Source organism: Rhinolophus sinicus, linkage group LG02 (assembly GCF_036562045.2).
Source record: "Rhinolophus sinicus isolate RSC01 linkage group LG02, ASM3656204v1, whole genome shotgun sequence".
Classification (NCBI taxonomy): domain Eukaryota; kingdom Metazoa; phylum Chordata; class Mammalia; order Chiroptera; family Rhinolophidae; genus Rhinolophus; species Rhinolophus sinicus.
Genome location: NC_133752.1, coordinates 33,511,015 through 33,530,348, shown reverse-complemented (window position 1 = coordinate 33,530,348; position 19,334 = coordinate 33,511,015). Strand labels below are relative to the sequence as shown.

Below are 19,334 nucleotides of genomic sequence, written 5' to 3'. Positions count from 1 at the left end.
TCTGTTGCACTTGGTTTCTCCTTGACTAGTTCAGGTTCTCAGTAGCTTTTTGGATGCTCAGAATTTGTTGCTATCATGATTGCATATTTTGAAATCAATTCATTTAACCATGTATGCTGCAAACTGTCTCCACTCACTACACTTGCATATCTAAATCTTTATTTATTTTTTTTTATTTTTTTATTAGTTTCAGGTGCACAAGACAAAGTAATACTTAGACGTTTATCATTTATATCCCTCACACTGTGAACCCCCCTCCCCCCATCCACTATCCCTCTGACATCGCACAGAGCCATTACATTTCCACTGTCTCTATTCCTAATGCTGTACTCTGCTTCTTGTGAATATATATATATATATATATATATATATATATATATATATATAATTATAGTTGGCATTCATTATTGTAAATCTTAATGGTGCTCTGCTAAATAAAGGATCCTATACTTTTAGATTCTGTCTTTTAGGAACACAAAGTCGAAGCTTTCTGTGTTTTAATGCTTTCCTTAGCCTGGTATATCAACACATGTTCAGGGGTTAAATGTATTAAAATGGATTTGTCATCTCAGGCCACCTAGGCCTGCCCATACACATTCACGTTTAGGATATTTGGAGATGGGAGGAAGAGGAAACCCAACAATTGAGACCTCTGGTACAGATGAAAATTCTGATTTAGAACATAGAACAATATTCTAACGCTGTTTCATTCATACACTAGGAACCTTTTATATAGCCTTCCCAATACATTGTAGAATGAACTGTGGGCATCTTGTTATATACTGAAAAAAAATTTTCATTGGTAATAAAATATAAAGTTCATTAAAAGAGGTTTTCACCTTTTCCTCCTGAAATCTCAGACCAGTCAGAGGTGCAAGATCTTTAGGAGGAGATTGGGCCATTTGTGGTTGCTAGTTTGGCTTGTCGGTTACAGGACTTCCTTTTTAATTCATGCAGTGCCTTTGTGAATGTGACATTATATCTAGACAGCAATTATGTTAATTTCTCCTAATTGTGATATCACCTGTCTATCAATAGCCAACTACTCAAACCTTTATAAACCTGTAGCTATTGTTTTTCATGTTTGCAAGGCATGGTAACAAAAACCTTGGAAAAATGGAGACATTTCCTGTGAATTCAGTTAAAACGGAAAGCTTCACTCTTTTCTTCAGAATAATGCTATTTAACGTTTTTATTGCTTATTCAGTACATTACATGCTTATTAAGGAAAATGTGGTTAACACCCAGAAAAAAAGAAAAACTGTAAATTGTGCTTCTACTAACCAAAGACTCTTCATAACATTTAGATGTATTTTCTTTACTCAAGACACCTGAAACAGACGTCTGCCATTCTTACTAAACACCCAGCACCTATGCTTGGAGAATTTCCACCTTATAAGGCAGATTCTGCCTACCATTTTAGAAGCACAACATTCAATACAGATTTTCAGCTCTCTTTGGATCTAAGGGCAAGCACACAGCCTAGATTGCACCAATTTGACGTAACCACTCTGGGCTTTGAATTGGAAGCCAGTGAAGCAAAGCTGTAGAGATGCAGGAGAAACGCTTCCAATGAGGGTGGTGCAGTGCTGGCCTAACATCCAATTTTCAGTGGCTGAAACAGCAGCAGTACCAGCAGCAGCACCGGGTGCCCGGTTTTGGTGATGAAAATTTTGCAAGTAACAGTGACAAAAGTCCATCAGTTCTGGTGGCAGTGTGGCTACTTTAATGGCTCTGGTATGTTATTTTGTATATTGTCAGTGACTGCATGGCCCCAGGTCTATTCTTCCAGCTCTCAAAGAGAGTTTGTGGGTTACCTAACATGTTTTATAAAATTTCTTTTTACTAACATTACCTGAGTTAGTTTCCATTGCTTCCAACTAAAAACATGAAATCAGTAGATTATTTTTTATGATGTGATTGGAATTATGTTTCAATATACTTCTAAGTGTGGGATAAATTCTACTCATGGACTAGGATTTTCTGAAGGAAATTCTCATTCTCAATTTCAGGGTCTTTTGGGTTCCTGGACCCAATTCCAATATATGTATGTGGGTGGGAGGCTTCCCACACAACACCGAGCAATTCTAGACACCAACAGGGGATCTGAGAATTCAACTTCTTTCAACTCAATTCTGACATTACTTACCCAGAGATAGCATCAGATTCCACAGGTAAAGGGCTCAGTCCTACAAGACTGCCAGTCCATCCCCACCTCCCACTTTAGACACCAGTTGAAAGCCCAGTTTGTAACCTGTGCTTCTGACCTACCAGCTCCAGATTGGAGGGTCCAACAACCCCCTCCAACTCAGAATGGCAATGGCAAGTCCAGGTTATTACCTATACTTCTGACTGACTGGTTGTAAATCAGAGGTGACCATGACCTCTTTCTTGGGTTCAATTATTTTGCTAGAGTTGCTCATAGCTCAGAGAAACATTTAGCTTACTAGATCATTGGTTTATTATAAAAGGATGTAACTCATGAACATAGGATGTATTTTCATTCATTTTCTTTCTTTTAATTTCTTTCAGCATTTTATTGTAGTTTTCAGTGAACAAGGTGTTCATTTCCTTCATTAATATGTTGTTGTATTCAGTTTACTAGAAATGTGTTGAGGATTTTTCTATCACTATTCATAAGGGACATTGGTCTGTGGTTTCCTTTTCTTGAGATTATTTACTTGGCTTTGGTATCAGGTTAATGCTGGCCTTATAGAATATGCTAAGAAGTATTCGTTCCTCTTTTATTTTTTGGAAGAGTTTGAGAGGGATTGTTATTCTCTCTTTTTCAAAAAGATTTTTATTAAAATATAACTAACATACAATTTATATTAGTTTCAGGTATACACTATAGTTATTCAACATTTATATACCTAAAAAAATGATCGCCGTAAGTCCAGCAACCATTTGACACTATACATATACAATTCTATCACAATATTATTCGTTATATTCCCTATGCAGTACATTATATTCTCATGACTTATTTGTTTCATACCTGGAAATTAAAGCCCCTTATTCCCCTTCACCATTTCCCCCTTTTTAAACTTTTTCAATAACAGTTGAAATTCAATATTAATTATATTAATTCCAAGTGTACAGCATAGTGGTTAGACATTTATATGCTACAAAGGTCTGACAATTAAGTTCGTGAACTTATCCTAGAAAAAGTGCTATATATTATACCTCATTGCTGAATATCACTACAGTCACATTTGATGTACTCCCCTTGGGAAGCTATGCACTTATGCCAGTGCCTAGTCCACCCTTCAAAGAAATTTTGGAACTCTTTTTCTAGAATGGCCATCAGAGCTGTCATTGTATTACCACCCTTGATGTCCTGAATGCCATCAAAATGTCTTCCTTTCAATATTTCCTTTATCTTCAGGTAAAGACAGAAATCACTGGGGGCCAGATCAGGTGAGTGGGAGGTGGGGGTGGTAGTGTTTCAATACAGTTATTTGTTTACTGGCTAAAAACTTCCTCACAGATAGTGTTATGTGAGCTGGTACATTGTTGTGATGCAAGAGCCATGAATTTTTGGTGAAAAGTTCAGGTCATTTTAATCTAACTTTTTTCACACAGCCTTTTCAGCACTGCCAAATAGTAAACTTGGTTAACTATTTGTTCAGTTGGTACAAATTCAGAATGAATAATCCCTCTAATATCATAAAAGGTTAGAAACAGCATTGTAACAAGTTTGTGAACTTAATTGTCAGAGTTTTGTAATTTAAGAAGTGATCCCTCTGACTAGTCTAGTACCCACCTGGTACTATACATACTTATTACCATATTATTGATTATATCCTATGCTTTACTTTACATCCCCATGACTATTTTGTAACAACCAATTTGTACTTCTTAATACCTTTACCTTTTCACCTTGCTCCCCAATTCCCTTCCATCTATAATCCTGATAAATCGGGTACCTGTAAGTAATTATTACAATATAATTGACTATATTCCCTAGGCTATACTCTACATCCCCATGACTACTGTGTTAAGAACCAATTTGTACTTCTTAACCCCTTCCCCTTTTCACCTACTCTCTCAAATCCTCCTCCCATCTGGCGATGATAAAAATATTCTCTGTATCTGAGTTTGTTTCTGTCTTGTTTGTTTATTTTGTTCTTCAGATTCCACAAAAGTGAAATCACATGGCATCTGTCTTTCTCTGTCTGCCACTCCACTCAGTGCAGTATCTTCCAGGTCCATCCACGCTGCCACAGATGGCAAGAACTTATTCCCTCCCATGGCAAGCAATAGTCCATTGTAGATAAGTACCATCTCCTCTTTATTCATTCTTCCATTGATGGACACCAAGGCTGCCTCCACGTCTTGGCCATTGTAAGCAATACTACAATGAACATATGGATGCACATGTTCCCTTGAAATAATATTTTGGGTTTCTTCAGGTAAATACCCAGAAGTGGGATCATTGGGTCATTCTTTGTCTCTTGTCATGGCCTTTGTTTTAAAGTCTGTTTTGTCTTTTATAAGTATTGCTATCCCAGTTTTTTTCTTGTTTTCATTTTCATGTAATATCTTCTTCCCATCCCTTTATTTTCAGTCTGTGTGTGTGTCTTTCAATCTGAAGTGAGTCTCTTATAGGCATCATACTTACAGGTAAGAGTCTTATTTTCTTATCCATTCAGCCACTCTATCTTTTGATTGGAGCATTTAATCCATTTACATTGAAAGTAATTATTGGTAACATCTTGGGAGATGATGGTAGCTTGGACCAGGTTTGTAGCAGGAGATATATTGTGCATCAGTAGAACAATGAATTTCTTTCAAGAGCCTAGAGGATTTCCTGGTGTTTTGGATATGTGTGATAGGCTGGTGAGGATACCCTTTTTCTTTGTGTCTTTCCCCCTGGTGAGTTGGTGGAACAGGGTGGGGAATGCTTGGCTTGTATCTGAGTGGGGTGGAGGGACTGGATTAGAGAGGATGTCCTTGAATCTGGTGGAAAGAGATAGGCAGTGTGGGTCATTGCTGCCACCTGACGTGGAATTGTCCCTGGTTCCTGGCCATTCTTCCTCAGAGCATGGGGGAGGAGGCACTGAGAGAGCAGTCAGTGATACTGCTGGGAAAACCTGAAAATTTTTTCTGTTTTCCCTCTCTCAACTATTAGCTTCTGAAAGTTAGCGTTCTTATTCTTCAATGTAAAATAACTGTATCTTTCCTAAGAAGTGAGTTTAGCTTCACATGTCCAAAGCCACTCCTTCTATTAATTGGCTATTTCTAACCCTTCACCTGTACAGTTTTTCCTACTCAGGGTCCAGGCCCAGATAGCAAATTCTCAGAACACTCATACACAATCCAGAAGACCATGTGGGGACTGAAAACAAATTAGGGCTAAGTGATGAAGCTATAAGGCTACTTATGGCCCTCCAAGAACTTTGGATGGGGGCAGAATGATGCAGGCAAAAAGGGATTTGTCTGACTTTCTCCCCATATGCACACAATGACGCTAATGATGTTTTTGAGCATTTATTTAATGCTTGGCTCTGCCCCCTTCAGGCATTAGAGCATTCAGTCCTCACATTAGCACTTTGAAGTAACTATTGTTTTCTCTTTTTTATTGATGAGTTAAATGAGGCTCAGAGCAGAGAATCACTGGCCCCTGGTCCCCCAACTGGCAGTTGGTAGGGCCTGGATGAAACTCTTGTCTGTCTGCGGATGAAATCCTGACACCCTAAGCTCTAAAATGCTATGCTGTACACTCAACTACATGCGGTTTCAGCTTTACATGCCAACCCACTCGCTCCTGTTCTCTATACAGAATATTTTCCTACACTCTGATGATTTTGCTCCCCATACGTGCTTTTTTTGGAATCAAGGTAACTTTGGAAAAATTAACTTTATTTTTTCTGTGAGGAAAAATAAGAGCGGAAGCACAATAGTTTTGAGGTATGGTTGGGTGAATGTGTTTAGGTAACATAGACCCCTTCATAACATATGTTATGCTAGCCAGTAGGAAAATAGTAGGTATGCTTTTATTTTTAATATTATTTTTAATGTTTTTAAAGAAAAAAGCGAAATCAAATCTGTTACATATTACCACATATACAAAGAATATGAATATATTAAATCTGTTCAGTATAATTACCACAACTTGAAAATACTTTATTCACTAGCTACAAACTTTATATATATCTATTTCTTATGTACACAGAATTTTCACCAAGCTATTTCACAACACAATTACTGACCTTGGATAGAACCATTAGACTTTATTCTCCATTTCTGCTTTGCCCTTGGGGAAATTATTACAACCTTATTTGTTCTATATGGCCAGTGTCATTTTTGAGTTCCTTAATTTTTGCTACTCAACAATGAGTGGGAACGAAAACTGTTCCTGTAAAATGAGTGAGAAATTGTAATTCTCCTGCCTCTGTATTTGATGGAATTATTTACTAGACACTAATTGGAAGTTTTCTAATGAAATTCTACATTCACAAAATCAAATGCAAATTCGGAGCTGGCCAGCACTGCTTTTTCACATTTATTTTGTGCTTCTGAGGTTTGATATGAAGGTTCTTAGCAGTCTTCTGTGTGCTTTGTAAGGGTGGATTTCACTTTGGAGGTGGTAAGATCTCTGTTTATAAGAGATTGGCAAGATCTGGAAGAGAATATGAATTGGCTGCTGTGTCAGAAATGTCACTGCCATGAAGTTGGGAGATGGAATAAGGCAGCATCATACTGAGGTAGCTAATAAAGTAGGAGATTGGATTGGAGTCTATAATAATTATGTTTGCTTTAGTTTCTTCCCATATAAATAATTTCAAAATTACTTTGTTCAGATGCATAATAAAAATACGTTTACTATTTATTTATTTTTATCTTTCAAAAAGAGAATATTTAAAATGATTTAAGCCTTTTTGATTCTTTCAGATTTCTCTCAAAATTTTTTCTTCCACTGATATAAATCCAAAAACCTAGAGCATTTTAACCATCTGCCTTGTCTTTCTAGCCAGTGTTTGCTTGCAAACAATGACAAAGATTGACAGTGAACCTTAACATCATAGTGTAGGGTGAATTTTGGACACAAATTCTTCCAAACCCTAACAAATACGAAAACACTGGCATAGCTTTATTTAAAGTGACTCCTACTGAAGCTGATTTCCATATGTATTATTCTATAATTCTCAGTGACAAAATTCATACAGAAGGAAAAATATTCTGTCTCTTTCATATTGTAATCATTTATTTTATTATTATTCTTTTTCAAATTTTAAACTTAAAAATTTTTTTTTTTAAGTCTTTGTTTAAGTCATGAGTATTGGGTGATTGATGTCAGTTTTCCCTAAAGAGTATTAAAAAGATACGGTCTGGAACTCAGGTATTTCTGTCATGCTAGAATGATGAGACTCTGTAAGCAAAACAACAAATCTAAAAAAAAAAAAAAAAAAAAAGGTGTGTGTGAAGGCCAGGAGTTGTTTTTCAGATGTATTTGGTGGTAACTGACTACATCGAATCTGAGGGCCAAACTTCACATTTGCATTCTGCAGCTGAATATGGTCTCATGTACTTAGAATACTCATTAATGCTAGTCTCATAATCATTCAAAAATTTGAGAAGATAATGTTTTCTTTAAAATATTAGGCTTTTTCTTGACAGTTTCACATTGTATGATAAGCATTTACATTTTTTTTTGGTAATGAACATTTAAAAACATTGTATTCAATGATTAAATACTAAATAATAATACATTTGCTTATCTAAAGCATGCACACAAACTTCATAGACTTTATTGAGCTATTTCTGGCAACTCTGTTAATGACTACTTACTATTTCGGTTTTGAATTTAGAATTTAATTCTTTGAATTTGTTATATACATTAAAATAATTGTATATGCCTGCACACTTGTATGTGTGTGTATGTATGTGTGTCTATTGGTGTAATCAGAAGAAATTCAGCTTAAACATACATGGTGAGGTTGTTTAGACTTTTAACTTTGTAACAATTACATATTTATGGCTTGGTGTCCAAAACAAAGAGGAAGGTTGGAAAATTTAGTGTCTCGGCAGCAACAGACCATGATTTGCTCTTGAATAATTGCTTTTAGATCTTGTTCAAAAAACAATAGTCGGTTTATAGAACCTCAATATAGTTGGGGGAGACGTAACAATCTGGTAAAGTGTTACAGGTAACTATTTTAGCTGGATAGCTTTAAAAATCCAACTGAATATTTTAAAGGAAAAATTTGTACTATACATCCACATTCTCAGAAGGTTTCTGCTTCTTGAGCAGGATTGACAGTATCTCTAACTCAAGGAAAGATGATTTATAAGCACTGACATGTAGAAGATAAATTGTAACTTAATGGTGTACCTTGTTTTGTTATGGCTTTCAGAAATATGTCGGTATATTTTTTCTTGTAGTAAAACAGATGCTTCCTAGGACCATTAGTTCATTTCTTTCTGAAATATCTAAGCAGGCAAAAGGCAAGCTCTTTCTGTGGGAAGGTGTGTATTACACTCTTGTTTGTCTGGTATTAGTTCAAAATATTGTCCAGATTTCTATTGTAATAGTTGGTTCATCTTTCTACATCTTGCCTGGTTTACCTATATGAATATTAGTACACATAGGTAGTACATAGACTTTTTTCCTAAGGATTTGCCTTAAAACATATTTTCTGATACTTTCCCCTAGTCCTTTCTCTTTTCTTCAGTGGGGGGAGAGGAGAGGAAAAGGTCTCTATATAACTGATAAAGTTAATGTCCATCTTGAACTTTTTCCTTGGGTTATGGAGGAGAAACACATCTTCCTTTAGCGTTGGTAGATGCTCCTGTCTGCCATCGTAACTATGAATTACTATCTCGAATTTTTCCCTAACTAGTTTCAGAGACAAATGGGATTCTTTCCATCAGTGGAAGTGTTTTCTAATCTACATATTTAAAAACAATTTAAAATACTTAAGAAAAATATAAATAAAGAAGATAATAGGAATTTGCTTTGTCCTTTTTCTTAGCTTGTCACTTTAAAATATGTAATGGTCAAAAAGTAAATGATTATTTTTTTTCTTTTGAAGCCACTTTCTCAGAAAAAAACATTAAAGAGGATGACATACAGCTGTTTAGTAATCTGACTAGATTTCTTTTTCAGTTATATTTCAAGGAGAAAAATTTTAAATATTAAATTTTTAAATTAAAAAATTTAAATCATTCTACAAAATGAGTTCTCTTGAGAAAAATTTTTCATTAATTCCTACGCTTTGAGGTTATTTTTCCATCATTCTAGTGGGAAAATTAGTCATTTAGCTTTTTTATAATTCTGTTTTATAGCTGTAGATGAAGTTGTTTCATTTTATGTAAGTTTTGTTTTTCATGATTCACCATTTTGTATTTTAAAGCTTCTTTAATCTTTTGGAAAAATCATATGTCATTTTAGTGTCACAAATGTTTACTGCAATTTTTAAATGAGAAAAATGAAACATATTACAAGTATTTTTCAGATATATTTTTGTCTGTTACATATAATAATTTAGAGGTTTCAAAGAATAAATTTAAAACTCATGTTATTTTTGAGGGAGGCAAATATCCTAATAGTATCTGTGTTATATTTATATGCTGCCTTTTCTCAATTGAAGTATAGCTGCCTAAGATTTGCCCTTCTGTTTCCAGAGAGTAGGAAGGCCAGGACTGGTACACTGTTAGGACAATGGGCACCCCGCTGGCACCGTGGTGGCCTCACACTACTCTTTCACCTCAGGAAATGGATTTAGGAACACTCATCCACAGAGGTATAGGGTGAGCTTATGAAACTTGAAGTGGTGGAGGCAGATTTGGAATTCCTGCGGGGGCAGTCAGTGAAGCTTGGGTCTCTTGGAGTTGCTCTCTTCTTTCGACTGGATTTGGCATTCTCAGAGTTGCTGGGTTCAAACACCACTGTCAAGGACTCCATTCTGGTCACAGTGTACAGGCTGCTTTGCCGGGTGGGGTGAAATCTGGTGGTCTTGAGCTCCAGCTCATCATAGCTAGATACTTGGATGAAAGGACACCAGCGAAATGCTCTCTTGAAACCAGCTCTAAATCTAAGGAGAAGCAGGATACAGGAAGAAAAAAATCATGTTTTCAAGAGGAAATGTCTTTCAACTGCCACAGAAAATCCTACGTATGGCACGTAAGCCAGCGCAGGTTTTTTAATTTGATTTTCTAGTCAGACTCTTAAAATTTATGTCATTGTATTGTTGTTAGTCTTTTAAGTTCTTGTTTTCACTGAAGCTTAATTTTTCATCAATAAGAAGCAAGTCATCAAATAGTAAAAGCACAGCATCAGATAATCAGTATGCCAAAGAAACAGTGTACGTTTCTTCAGTAATTTTATACATTTGTGTAAGTGTAATTTAATTAGGCTTGCTGGTTAAGGCACTTAAAAATTACATATTTCAAAACAGCTTCTTTCAGACATAATTACACACTTATAAATTAAAATCTTAATGTTAGAATTAATTGCTAATATTAAGGGTTTTTAGTTAATCATATATGAAAGTACACAATCGCTTTGTAAACCATTGAATGAAGTTGGTTAAAAACAGGTGTACTGCTTGTGGGGTGGGTTGAACTGATACATGGCTTACGCAATTAATGAAAAAAGTAAGAATTAAGTATTTAACAAACTTAAGGCACAATATGGTGGAGGTCCAACTGGAAAGAGAGCTTAGGATTTAGCTGTGCAGTTACTTACATGAAGTTCCATTTCTACTTTACTTGAAATAGCTCAGAACACATTGGTTTGTTATGGGAATTAGCAACTTTATGAAATTTAACCCTACCCCTCTATATGCTGGTGTTTTTTATCTGGAAATCACATTTTATATATTTATTTTACAACAACTAAGGTGTTTTTTATCTGGAAACCACATTTTATATATTTATTTTACAGTCTTAAATTTAACTGTAAATATGCCTACATGTTTTTAAAACTTCACTTTAAAAATAGCTTTTCCTTGACCACTTCAATTTCTTTACAGCCCCTTCCCGTGGAGGCTGCACCCTCTGCTACTCACTGACCTCCTAGGTAGGAAGGTGGATTGTAAGTCCCCTTGGCCCCTATCACTCTCATAGCAACATCTTTAATTTTGAAGTTTATTTTTAAAACATCCTTTTTCATAGAGCACACTCTCATATGCCATCATCTATGAATTTCTATGAAGTGTCTTTATTTCTTTGAGGACTTGAGCACAGTTTCAACTTACCTGCTTCAGTCAGGAGGGCATTTCTTTTTCTTTGGCAGATAAAATTGGGAAGGGTTTGGAGGGAGAATTTGACTCCCAAAAAAACTGACCAGTGAGAAATTCTAGGAACATTGTTTTGAGGATGTAATTGTTAATGTGGGATATTTCATAAAGTATGGGGGAGTCTCGAAAAACATCCAGCTTTGTGCCCCTCTCAGTGAATTTTTCAACTTTCACTTTCTTTTGAATTTTTAATTTGCACCAAGATACTGGAACAACATTATATGCTTCCAGGGAAGCCAGGAGTGAGAAGAAATTTACATTTAGCAATTTTGTTTTTACCTCTTATTCAGACAGCAGTAGATGATGGGGTTGTACATGGTCGAGCTCATTGCCAGCCAGAAACTAGCCAGGTAGACCTGCTGGATGTATTTCCACCTATTTAGTTGTTGATAGATTGCAGTGAGGATGAAGTAAATATGATAGGGCAGCCAGCAGATGGCAAATGTTACCACGACAATAATCATCATTTTTACAACCTGGAAAAAAAGAAGGAAAAGGTCATTTTTTGGAAAATTTAAAAGTCATTAAATATATTAGTTGCAATAGCTGTTGCATATTATATTTCCCTGCCAATACAGTTAAACACATGTCATGCCTAAGGAATAGTCAATGTAGTTTTTAAAATAGTGAGTTCATAAAGTGACAGTGGCCTAATGTAAATCTCCAGGAAGCATACTTGTGTCACCATTCCATCTTTAACTAACCCAACTGAATGGGTGGTACAAACTCAAACAGAAACAAATATGTTTTAATTGGCCAGAAGAACATAAGTGCTTACAAAAATCCAAAGAGCCTTGGGGAGACAAAGAAACAGGAGCCAGGATTTGGCTGTGCTCGCCTCACTGTTAAATAGCAGAGTCATATTGAGAGAAACTGTTGAGTCACTGTGGGGTATATTAGGCTGTAAGGGCTGGGCTGGTTCCTCAGTATTTATTATAGCTTGACTACAGCATAATACTATTCAGATTTCTTTACTCTAATACCATGCTAACTAGGCAACCTTCTGAATATTAACTCGATTTCTCTTATAATCTGATATTGGGAAAAGTTTCTCTGGATGGTGATTGTGATATTCACATTAGTCTGAGGAAATAGTACTAACTTTAAATTCATAATTTAGGCAATCAGTTTCCACAGCTAGTTTATACGTTAGCTCTATGAATTTGGTAAGCAGGGCTCATTTCTTCTGTTTCCATAATTTTGAAACAAAATATCCTGGAAAGCCCCACCAAAGTAGAATGTCGACCTCTGCTTCTCCTGCACTAGCACTTAAATACCTATAAGGCAGAAAGAATGTCTTAATTATCTTAATATTCCCAGCATCTAGCACAGTCCCTAGGATATAGCTGGAGATAAATAATTGGATATAGAATAAATGAATATGAATGACAGTGTACAGTTTGTAACAGGAAGTTAAATGAGAGGATGTTCTGTGTGTCTCTAAGCGAAACAGGTTCCATTGTTTGTGTCTATAAGAAAGGTAGACTCAAAATTATTGAACATGGAGCAGCTTGGCTTTGTGTATGAAAGGAAATAATATTTTATGATTATCTCATTTAATATCTCTCATTATCAATCTGTCTACTAAGTTTGTTCATACTTCTTTTGGGAGTTTAGAAGTAGTAAAATGTTTAGAAGAATGTACTGGAGTGCCAAAAAATGTATACACGTAACTTGTATTCATCTTTTGTTATTGGTATATATTGAGTATTACAATTTTAATACACATTATTTTTTCCTTTCTTAAAATTGTATACTTTTTTTTGGTACCCTCTGTATTTTAAATAAATACTTTTGAGGCTTACCATAGTCAGATCAGAACACAAATCAGAGTGTTGACATAGATGGCCTATGTGGCACCTTAGAACTATGAAAGTACGTTATTTATGTACAAGACTTGTCATTTGACTGCAAGATGGAAATTCAGATGAAAGTTGGCAAGGTTAAGAGTCATAAGAGACATGATTCTAGAAATAGACAAAGCATAAAATGGATCAATGTGGACAGAGACGCTTTCCCACGCGCTTAATCATTGTACCATCTGGGTGACTAGTCCTGAGCTGGTAGAAATTGGCCACCAGAGCTGAAAATCCAGGTCAGTAGCTCACAGAATGTCATCATTGGCCACATCATGTAAAGTCTTTTGATTTTCTCAGGACTCTTTAGGTTGCATTGTTTTCTAAAGAATTACATTTAGATTTCTGCCTTTTTATCTCTCCTATTTCTTGTTCATATATTTGTGGAATACAACTAAGAGCCATTATTTTATTATAATTTATATTTATACAATGTTCCACATATTTACAACTTATTAACTAGTTTTAAATTGCACTTTAGGAAACTGAGGAAAAAAACCAAAAACTTTGACCACTACGATTCATGGAACAAAGAGTCTTTACACCTCAGACTCTTAAGTCTGTTTTTCTGCTTACAATTAATAACATTTATTGACTGTCTATGGGGTCTAGAAAACAATAATGAGTATAAGACCAATTCCTTGTCCTGAATAAGTTTACAATATGATAAAAATGTAAATGATTTATAAAAAATGCATAAAAATGTGAATATAAATGTGTAAATAAAATTGAAAATAATATTTATGACAACTTTAGTTAAACTAGTTGTTTATTATAAGCATGAATGACTCAGTGCATGCTAACTGTAGGCACAGCAGATATTAAACTAAATGAAATGCGTGCCATTGACTTTTGCCTTCTTGAACATGTGACCATCATTCTACTCTTTGGACACAGTAGAGTAAGCTACTGCTGCCATTATTCTCCCTGGCTCCTCCCTCTAGAACACTCTCCCCTAATGTACTTCAAACTTTTGCAGTATTCTTATTTTTTCTATAAATCCTGAACTGACCAATCAATTTAAATTGCAACCTGTCCTCCCAGCACTCCCCAAACCTCTTAGGTTGCTCTTTAGTTTCAGTTTGTTGTTTATTCTTTACTTTGTGTCTCCTTATGCTTGAATATAAAAGAGCAAAGATTTTCTGCTTGTTTTGTTTACTGATGCATTTCAGGCATATAGACTGAACTCGAAACTTCTATAAATAAATAAATAAATAAATAAATAAATAAATAAATAAATAAATGAAATACAAAAAGAAACGAAAAGACATATAGTTGGTTAAGTGATGTCCATGAGTTTACCGTCATTAATTACTGGTCTCATTTGTCCTCCAAGTTTAACATGGGCACGTGGATTTAAAATGAGCCTGATACTTACTGCTATTTCCCTTTTCTAGACAAACAAATGCAACTAAAGAGAATGAGTACAGAAACAATATAGGTTATTTTGGGTGCATGAAAGCATAAGTATTAAATGTCATTCTGTGGCTATCATCAACAAGACAAATAGTAACAAGTGTTGGAGAGGCTGTGGAGAAAAAGGAACCCTCATACACTGTTGGTGGGAATGCAGACTGGTGCAGCTGTTATGGAAGGCAGTGTGGAGGTTCCTCAAAAATTACGAATAGAATTACCATATGACCCAGCATTCCCTCTCCTGGGTAGCTACCCAAAAAATCTGAAAACATTTATACATAAAGACATGTGTGCTCCAATGTTCATTGCAGCTTTGTTTATGGTGGCCAAGACATGGAAACAACCAAAATGTCCTGCGATAGATGAATGGATAAAGAAGTTGTGGTATATATACACAATGGGATACTATTAGGTGGTAAGAAAAGATGATATAGGGACATTTGTGACAACATGGATGGATCTTGAGAGTATAATGCTAAGCGTAATAAGTCAGATAGAAAAAGCAGAGAACCATGTGATTTCACTGATATGTGGTATATAAACCATTTGATACATGGTATCAAATTCACTGATATGTGGTATATAAACCAAAAACAACAAGAGAACAAGACAAACAAATGAGAAACAAAAACTCATAGACACAGACAATAGTTTAGTGGTTACCAGAGGGTAAGGGGGGTAGGAGGTGGCAGATGAGGGTAAGGGGGATCAAATATATGGTGATGGAAGGAGAACTGACTCTGGGTGGTGAACACACAATAGGATTTATAGATGATGTAATACAGAATTGTACACCTGAAATCTATGTAATTTTACTAACAATTGTCACCCCAATAAATATTTTAAAAAAATTTCATTCTGAAATTGCCCTTGTTAGGGGCAAGAAAATAGTATCTATGAGTATGTAAACACGGTGCAGGCTAGTATGTTAAATAAAGTATCAGCAAATGTGCATAAAAGCTTATTTGGATGTTTTTGTACATGAACTTGTTTTCCAACAAAAGCTGAAGAGCTACAAAGGCTCTCAGAGTCTTTTCAAGTGACTTCTAACAACCAATGTGGAAGAGGTTCAGTATATGGGGAAATTAAATGAATGTGCAGAATTTCATTAAATTAAAATGCACCTGGAACAGAGGTACTAGATAACTTATTATTCACGTATATACAGCCTTAAGAACCTTGTTGCAAAATATTTAGTAACTTATTTGAAGATTTTTAGAAAAAAATCTGAAAGACCCAAAAGGAAGGATCTCTTGCAATGAAACAATTGCTATCCTATTTATTTATTTGTTTGTTTGTTTCTACAAAGTTAATTTTAACCATTACCCTAGGTTCTGCTCACAAAATCTTGTAGAGTAATTTCAGAGACCAAACTCTCAGGACCCCAGGTTTGATGTAAATGCAAAAGCGAGCTCTTGGAACAAAATTGCCTGGCTTTGAGAAATGCTGAAACCATGAAATTATAATCCTCTTCCTCATAAAGTGTTAAAAAAAAAGATCAATTTGAAGCACAAACCTTGAGCAATGATAAATGTGCAAATTCTGTGTGGTTCCTGGCTGGACAGTGACACTAGCACAGACTGGCTATGAATGCTAAGCAGAAAAGTTGGTAGACTTCTTGAAGCAACTGAGATTTTTGAGGCAAGATAAGAGACTGGGATAGAGATTCAAATGTTTTACCACGTCTTAGCAAATTTTATTGTAACTTGAAATAAAGATTGATTGACATTGGGTATTTCAGTAAGCTGAAAGACTTATCCAGCTTCTGAGGCAATGGGATTTATTTTCCATGGCAACGTAGGCTGTAGTGGCCACCCATTGTCCTTGAAACAGGGATTCACTGGCAGGAGGCAGAAAGGAGGTGGGACAAGTGAGGTAGTTTTTACAGTAATATTGCATGTTTTTAGTAGTTAAGAATCCACTTTAATCTTATCGACAGGATTGAAATGTGTGTCATATATTAGTGAGAAGAAGCTTTGGGCACATTTTCTACATGTATCAAAGGGGAAAAAAATCTTTGATTTTTGTATCCTGTACGGGTTAGACTGGAATGCTTGCAGCTGTTCTTATCTATCATAGTAAATTAGTCAGAGTGGGTGACATTGAGGTTTAGGTCATAAAATAAAAAGAATATCAGTCTGGAAAATTAAATAAAATACTGCCAACCATAAAAAAAAATCTAGTAACATACTTTTCAGGGCAGAATTTATTCTTTTTAAATGTCTGAACTGGAAATGGTCAACTGTATGTGACAATACATTTCTTGTTTTGATTAGAAACTCCTCAGAGCCTGTGTTTGGAGGAAACATCCCGTGGACAACACCCTCCCTCTTCTCTCTAAGTTTTGATGGCCCAAATGTTCTTAAATAGACCGTTATGTTTGTTTAAGTGGAAATTTCAGGCCTGCTTATTTTAACCACATATTAGCAAATCAAAACAATATTTTCAAGAGTAAGATATAAAAAAATTAATGAAGCATCAAAATCCAAGCACTACTTCATGGGCTTTTGTCGCTTCAGTTTAAAAGATTTGCTTAAAAATTTAGAACCAAGTGAGAAAATAAGAATTCAGTAGTAACACTTGTGACCATGGTGAGAAGGGCTGGAGCTGCTTTACAGGCAGCTGGACTGAGGTCTGTATATTTATTACCTGACTCCCAGTGGGGGATACTTTTCCTGGATCCCTTGGTGTATGGTGCTGGCAACAGAATCAAAGCCGAAGGGCACTGTAGCCAAGTCGTCAGGGGTATGGAGCTGTGTCTGGGTCTCCATCTGGGACCATTGATGGTCAGGGAGTCAGCCTCCTAGGGTCAGCCTGTCTCCTCATTCTTGGCCTGAACAATCTTTTACCTGGATCCCTCTGCTGCCACAAAGGCACTATTCTCCATGGATGGATGCCAAATTATTGTTGAGCAGAGAGATGTGGACCATCTTATCTCATTCAAATGTGTTGCTGATGTCACACTCCAAAATTTGTAATTTGAAGTCCTAACTCCCATTCCTGAGCTTGTGACTGTATTTGGAGATACGATTTTCAGAGAGGTAATTAAGTGGAAATGAGGTCATTATGGTGGGCTCTAATCCAATATGACTGGTGTTCTTAAAAGAGGAGATTAGGATACAGATACCCAGGGAAGATCATGTGAAGACAGAGGGTTGCCGCCATCTGCAAACCTAAAGACACCAACACTGACAAAACCTTAGCCTCAGACTTCCAGCCTCAAGAACGGGGAGAAAATATCTGTTGTTTAAACCACTAGTCTATGGTATTTTGTTATGGCAGCCTGAGCAGACTAATAAAATGTTTGAAATGCTGAGAACAGTATATTGTATAACTGTATTCCAGCAAAGTAGGAGGCAAAATACTATTACAGGGTCCCAGTAAAAATGGAGATTTCTGGGGAGGTATCGATTGCCTGTAGAATTGTTCTCAGTGACGTAAAGGTTAAACCAGGATCTCCATTTCCATCAGTTGAGCCTCTCTTAGGTTTTATTATGGTTTTCCTTACAAACACTGCTTTCCATTATACTTCCTTTGCATCAGAAATAATGAGAAGCACTCAGAAAGCTTTCTTGCTAATTGAAGTCATAGATTCTTCTCGGTTGTTATAAAACTCAAAAATCCAGCTGTCTCTGTCACTTGAGCTTAAAGAGTGGTCTCTTTGATTAAGGCAAAAGTCTTCTTTATTATGACACTTATTCACCTCTGAAGGAGCCGAGCTGGCTTATCAGTTTTTAGAGGAAGAGAATTAAAATAGAAAATAGCCAGAAATGAACTTCTATGGTTTACACAAACAATAGATTTATTTACCAGTATTTCAGGTATTCAAGACCTATTTCAACAAGAAGCATTTTTAAAAAGTAATTGTCATTTATTATGACTATTGGGACCAACTCATGTTTTTGGGGCATCTGTTATACTAGAATAGGAAGGAATATCAAAATATGGTTTTAAAAAATGTGGTTTACTTTGAAGGTATACATCTAGAAAATTAACACAAAAATGTAATAAAGTATATATTATTCACACACACCATATAGACAAAATAGATAAAAGAACCATTCAAATGGACTATAGGGAGGTAGTCTGGTAATGGGAATGGGGTCTGAAATGGTTTGCTCACTGTCTTTTGCTCTTACGATGGAAATGGGCTGCGTTGTTACATTGTACAATAACTAGCAGCAATAGAAAGCCCATTCATGACTCTGCTTTTCAAATTTCTCTCTTATATATTCTGAATAGTACAGCAATGTTTTCAAATTCCTCACCCTGTGCTCTACTTAAGGACTTTCTCACCCTACCCTTCAAAACTTCCATTTCCTTGTCTTTTCCCTCTTACCTTCCTGTGGCCAGTGTCTGTTGATACAGGCTCAGTGCTACAGCCCACAGTGCACAGCATGACCAAGTACTGTACTCTATGCCCCAGCCAGGTAGTTCCAACACTCATTTTGAGAATCACCAAAAAACATTACACTGTCCTTTGAAAGAGGCAAGGCGAGTGGACACATTTGAGGCAACACTGATGGATGACTCAGTGGACTAGCATCCATTTTTTGTTTTAGTAAAAGGCTTAGTGCTTTTTATACTCATGAAAACAAAACTTACAAATATGTATTAATTTACTTAATCTTCATGACCACATAATCTCTCCATTTTATGGACGAGAGATGTAAAACCAAGGCGGTATAGTGATTTCTCAAAATCCCAAAAGCAAGTTCAGAGCTAGAATTATTGAGTCTCTAATTCTTCATTAACCAGGGTTCATTTTGTATACGTTCTGCTTCTCAAGGTCCTTAGAACTAGCCCTTGCTTCTTT

General features: G+C 35.8%; 1 protein-coding gene across 1 annotated transcript in view; it reads right to left on the bottom strand.

The window, feature by feature from the left end:
* Positions 1-5,956: 5,956 nt before the first annotated feature.
* TACR3 (tachykinin receptor 3) overlaps positions 5,957-19,334 on the bottom strand; it is a 55,361-nt gene continuing 41,983 nt past the window's right edge. Inside the window, exons 4-5 of the mRNA XM_019738891.2 lie at positions 11,526-11,722; positions 5,957-10,040 (exon numbers count right to left, since the gene is read on the bottom strand). Coding sequence (XP_019594450.2) covers positions 9,728-10,040; positions 11,526-11,722 — 510 coding nt within the window. The 3' untranslated portion in view covers positions 5,957-9,727. The remainder of the gene's footprint in view (positions 10,041-11,525; positions 11,723-19,334) is intronic.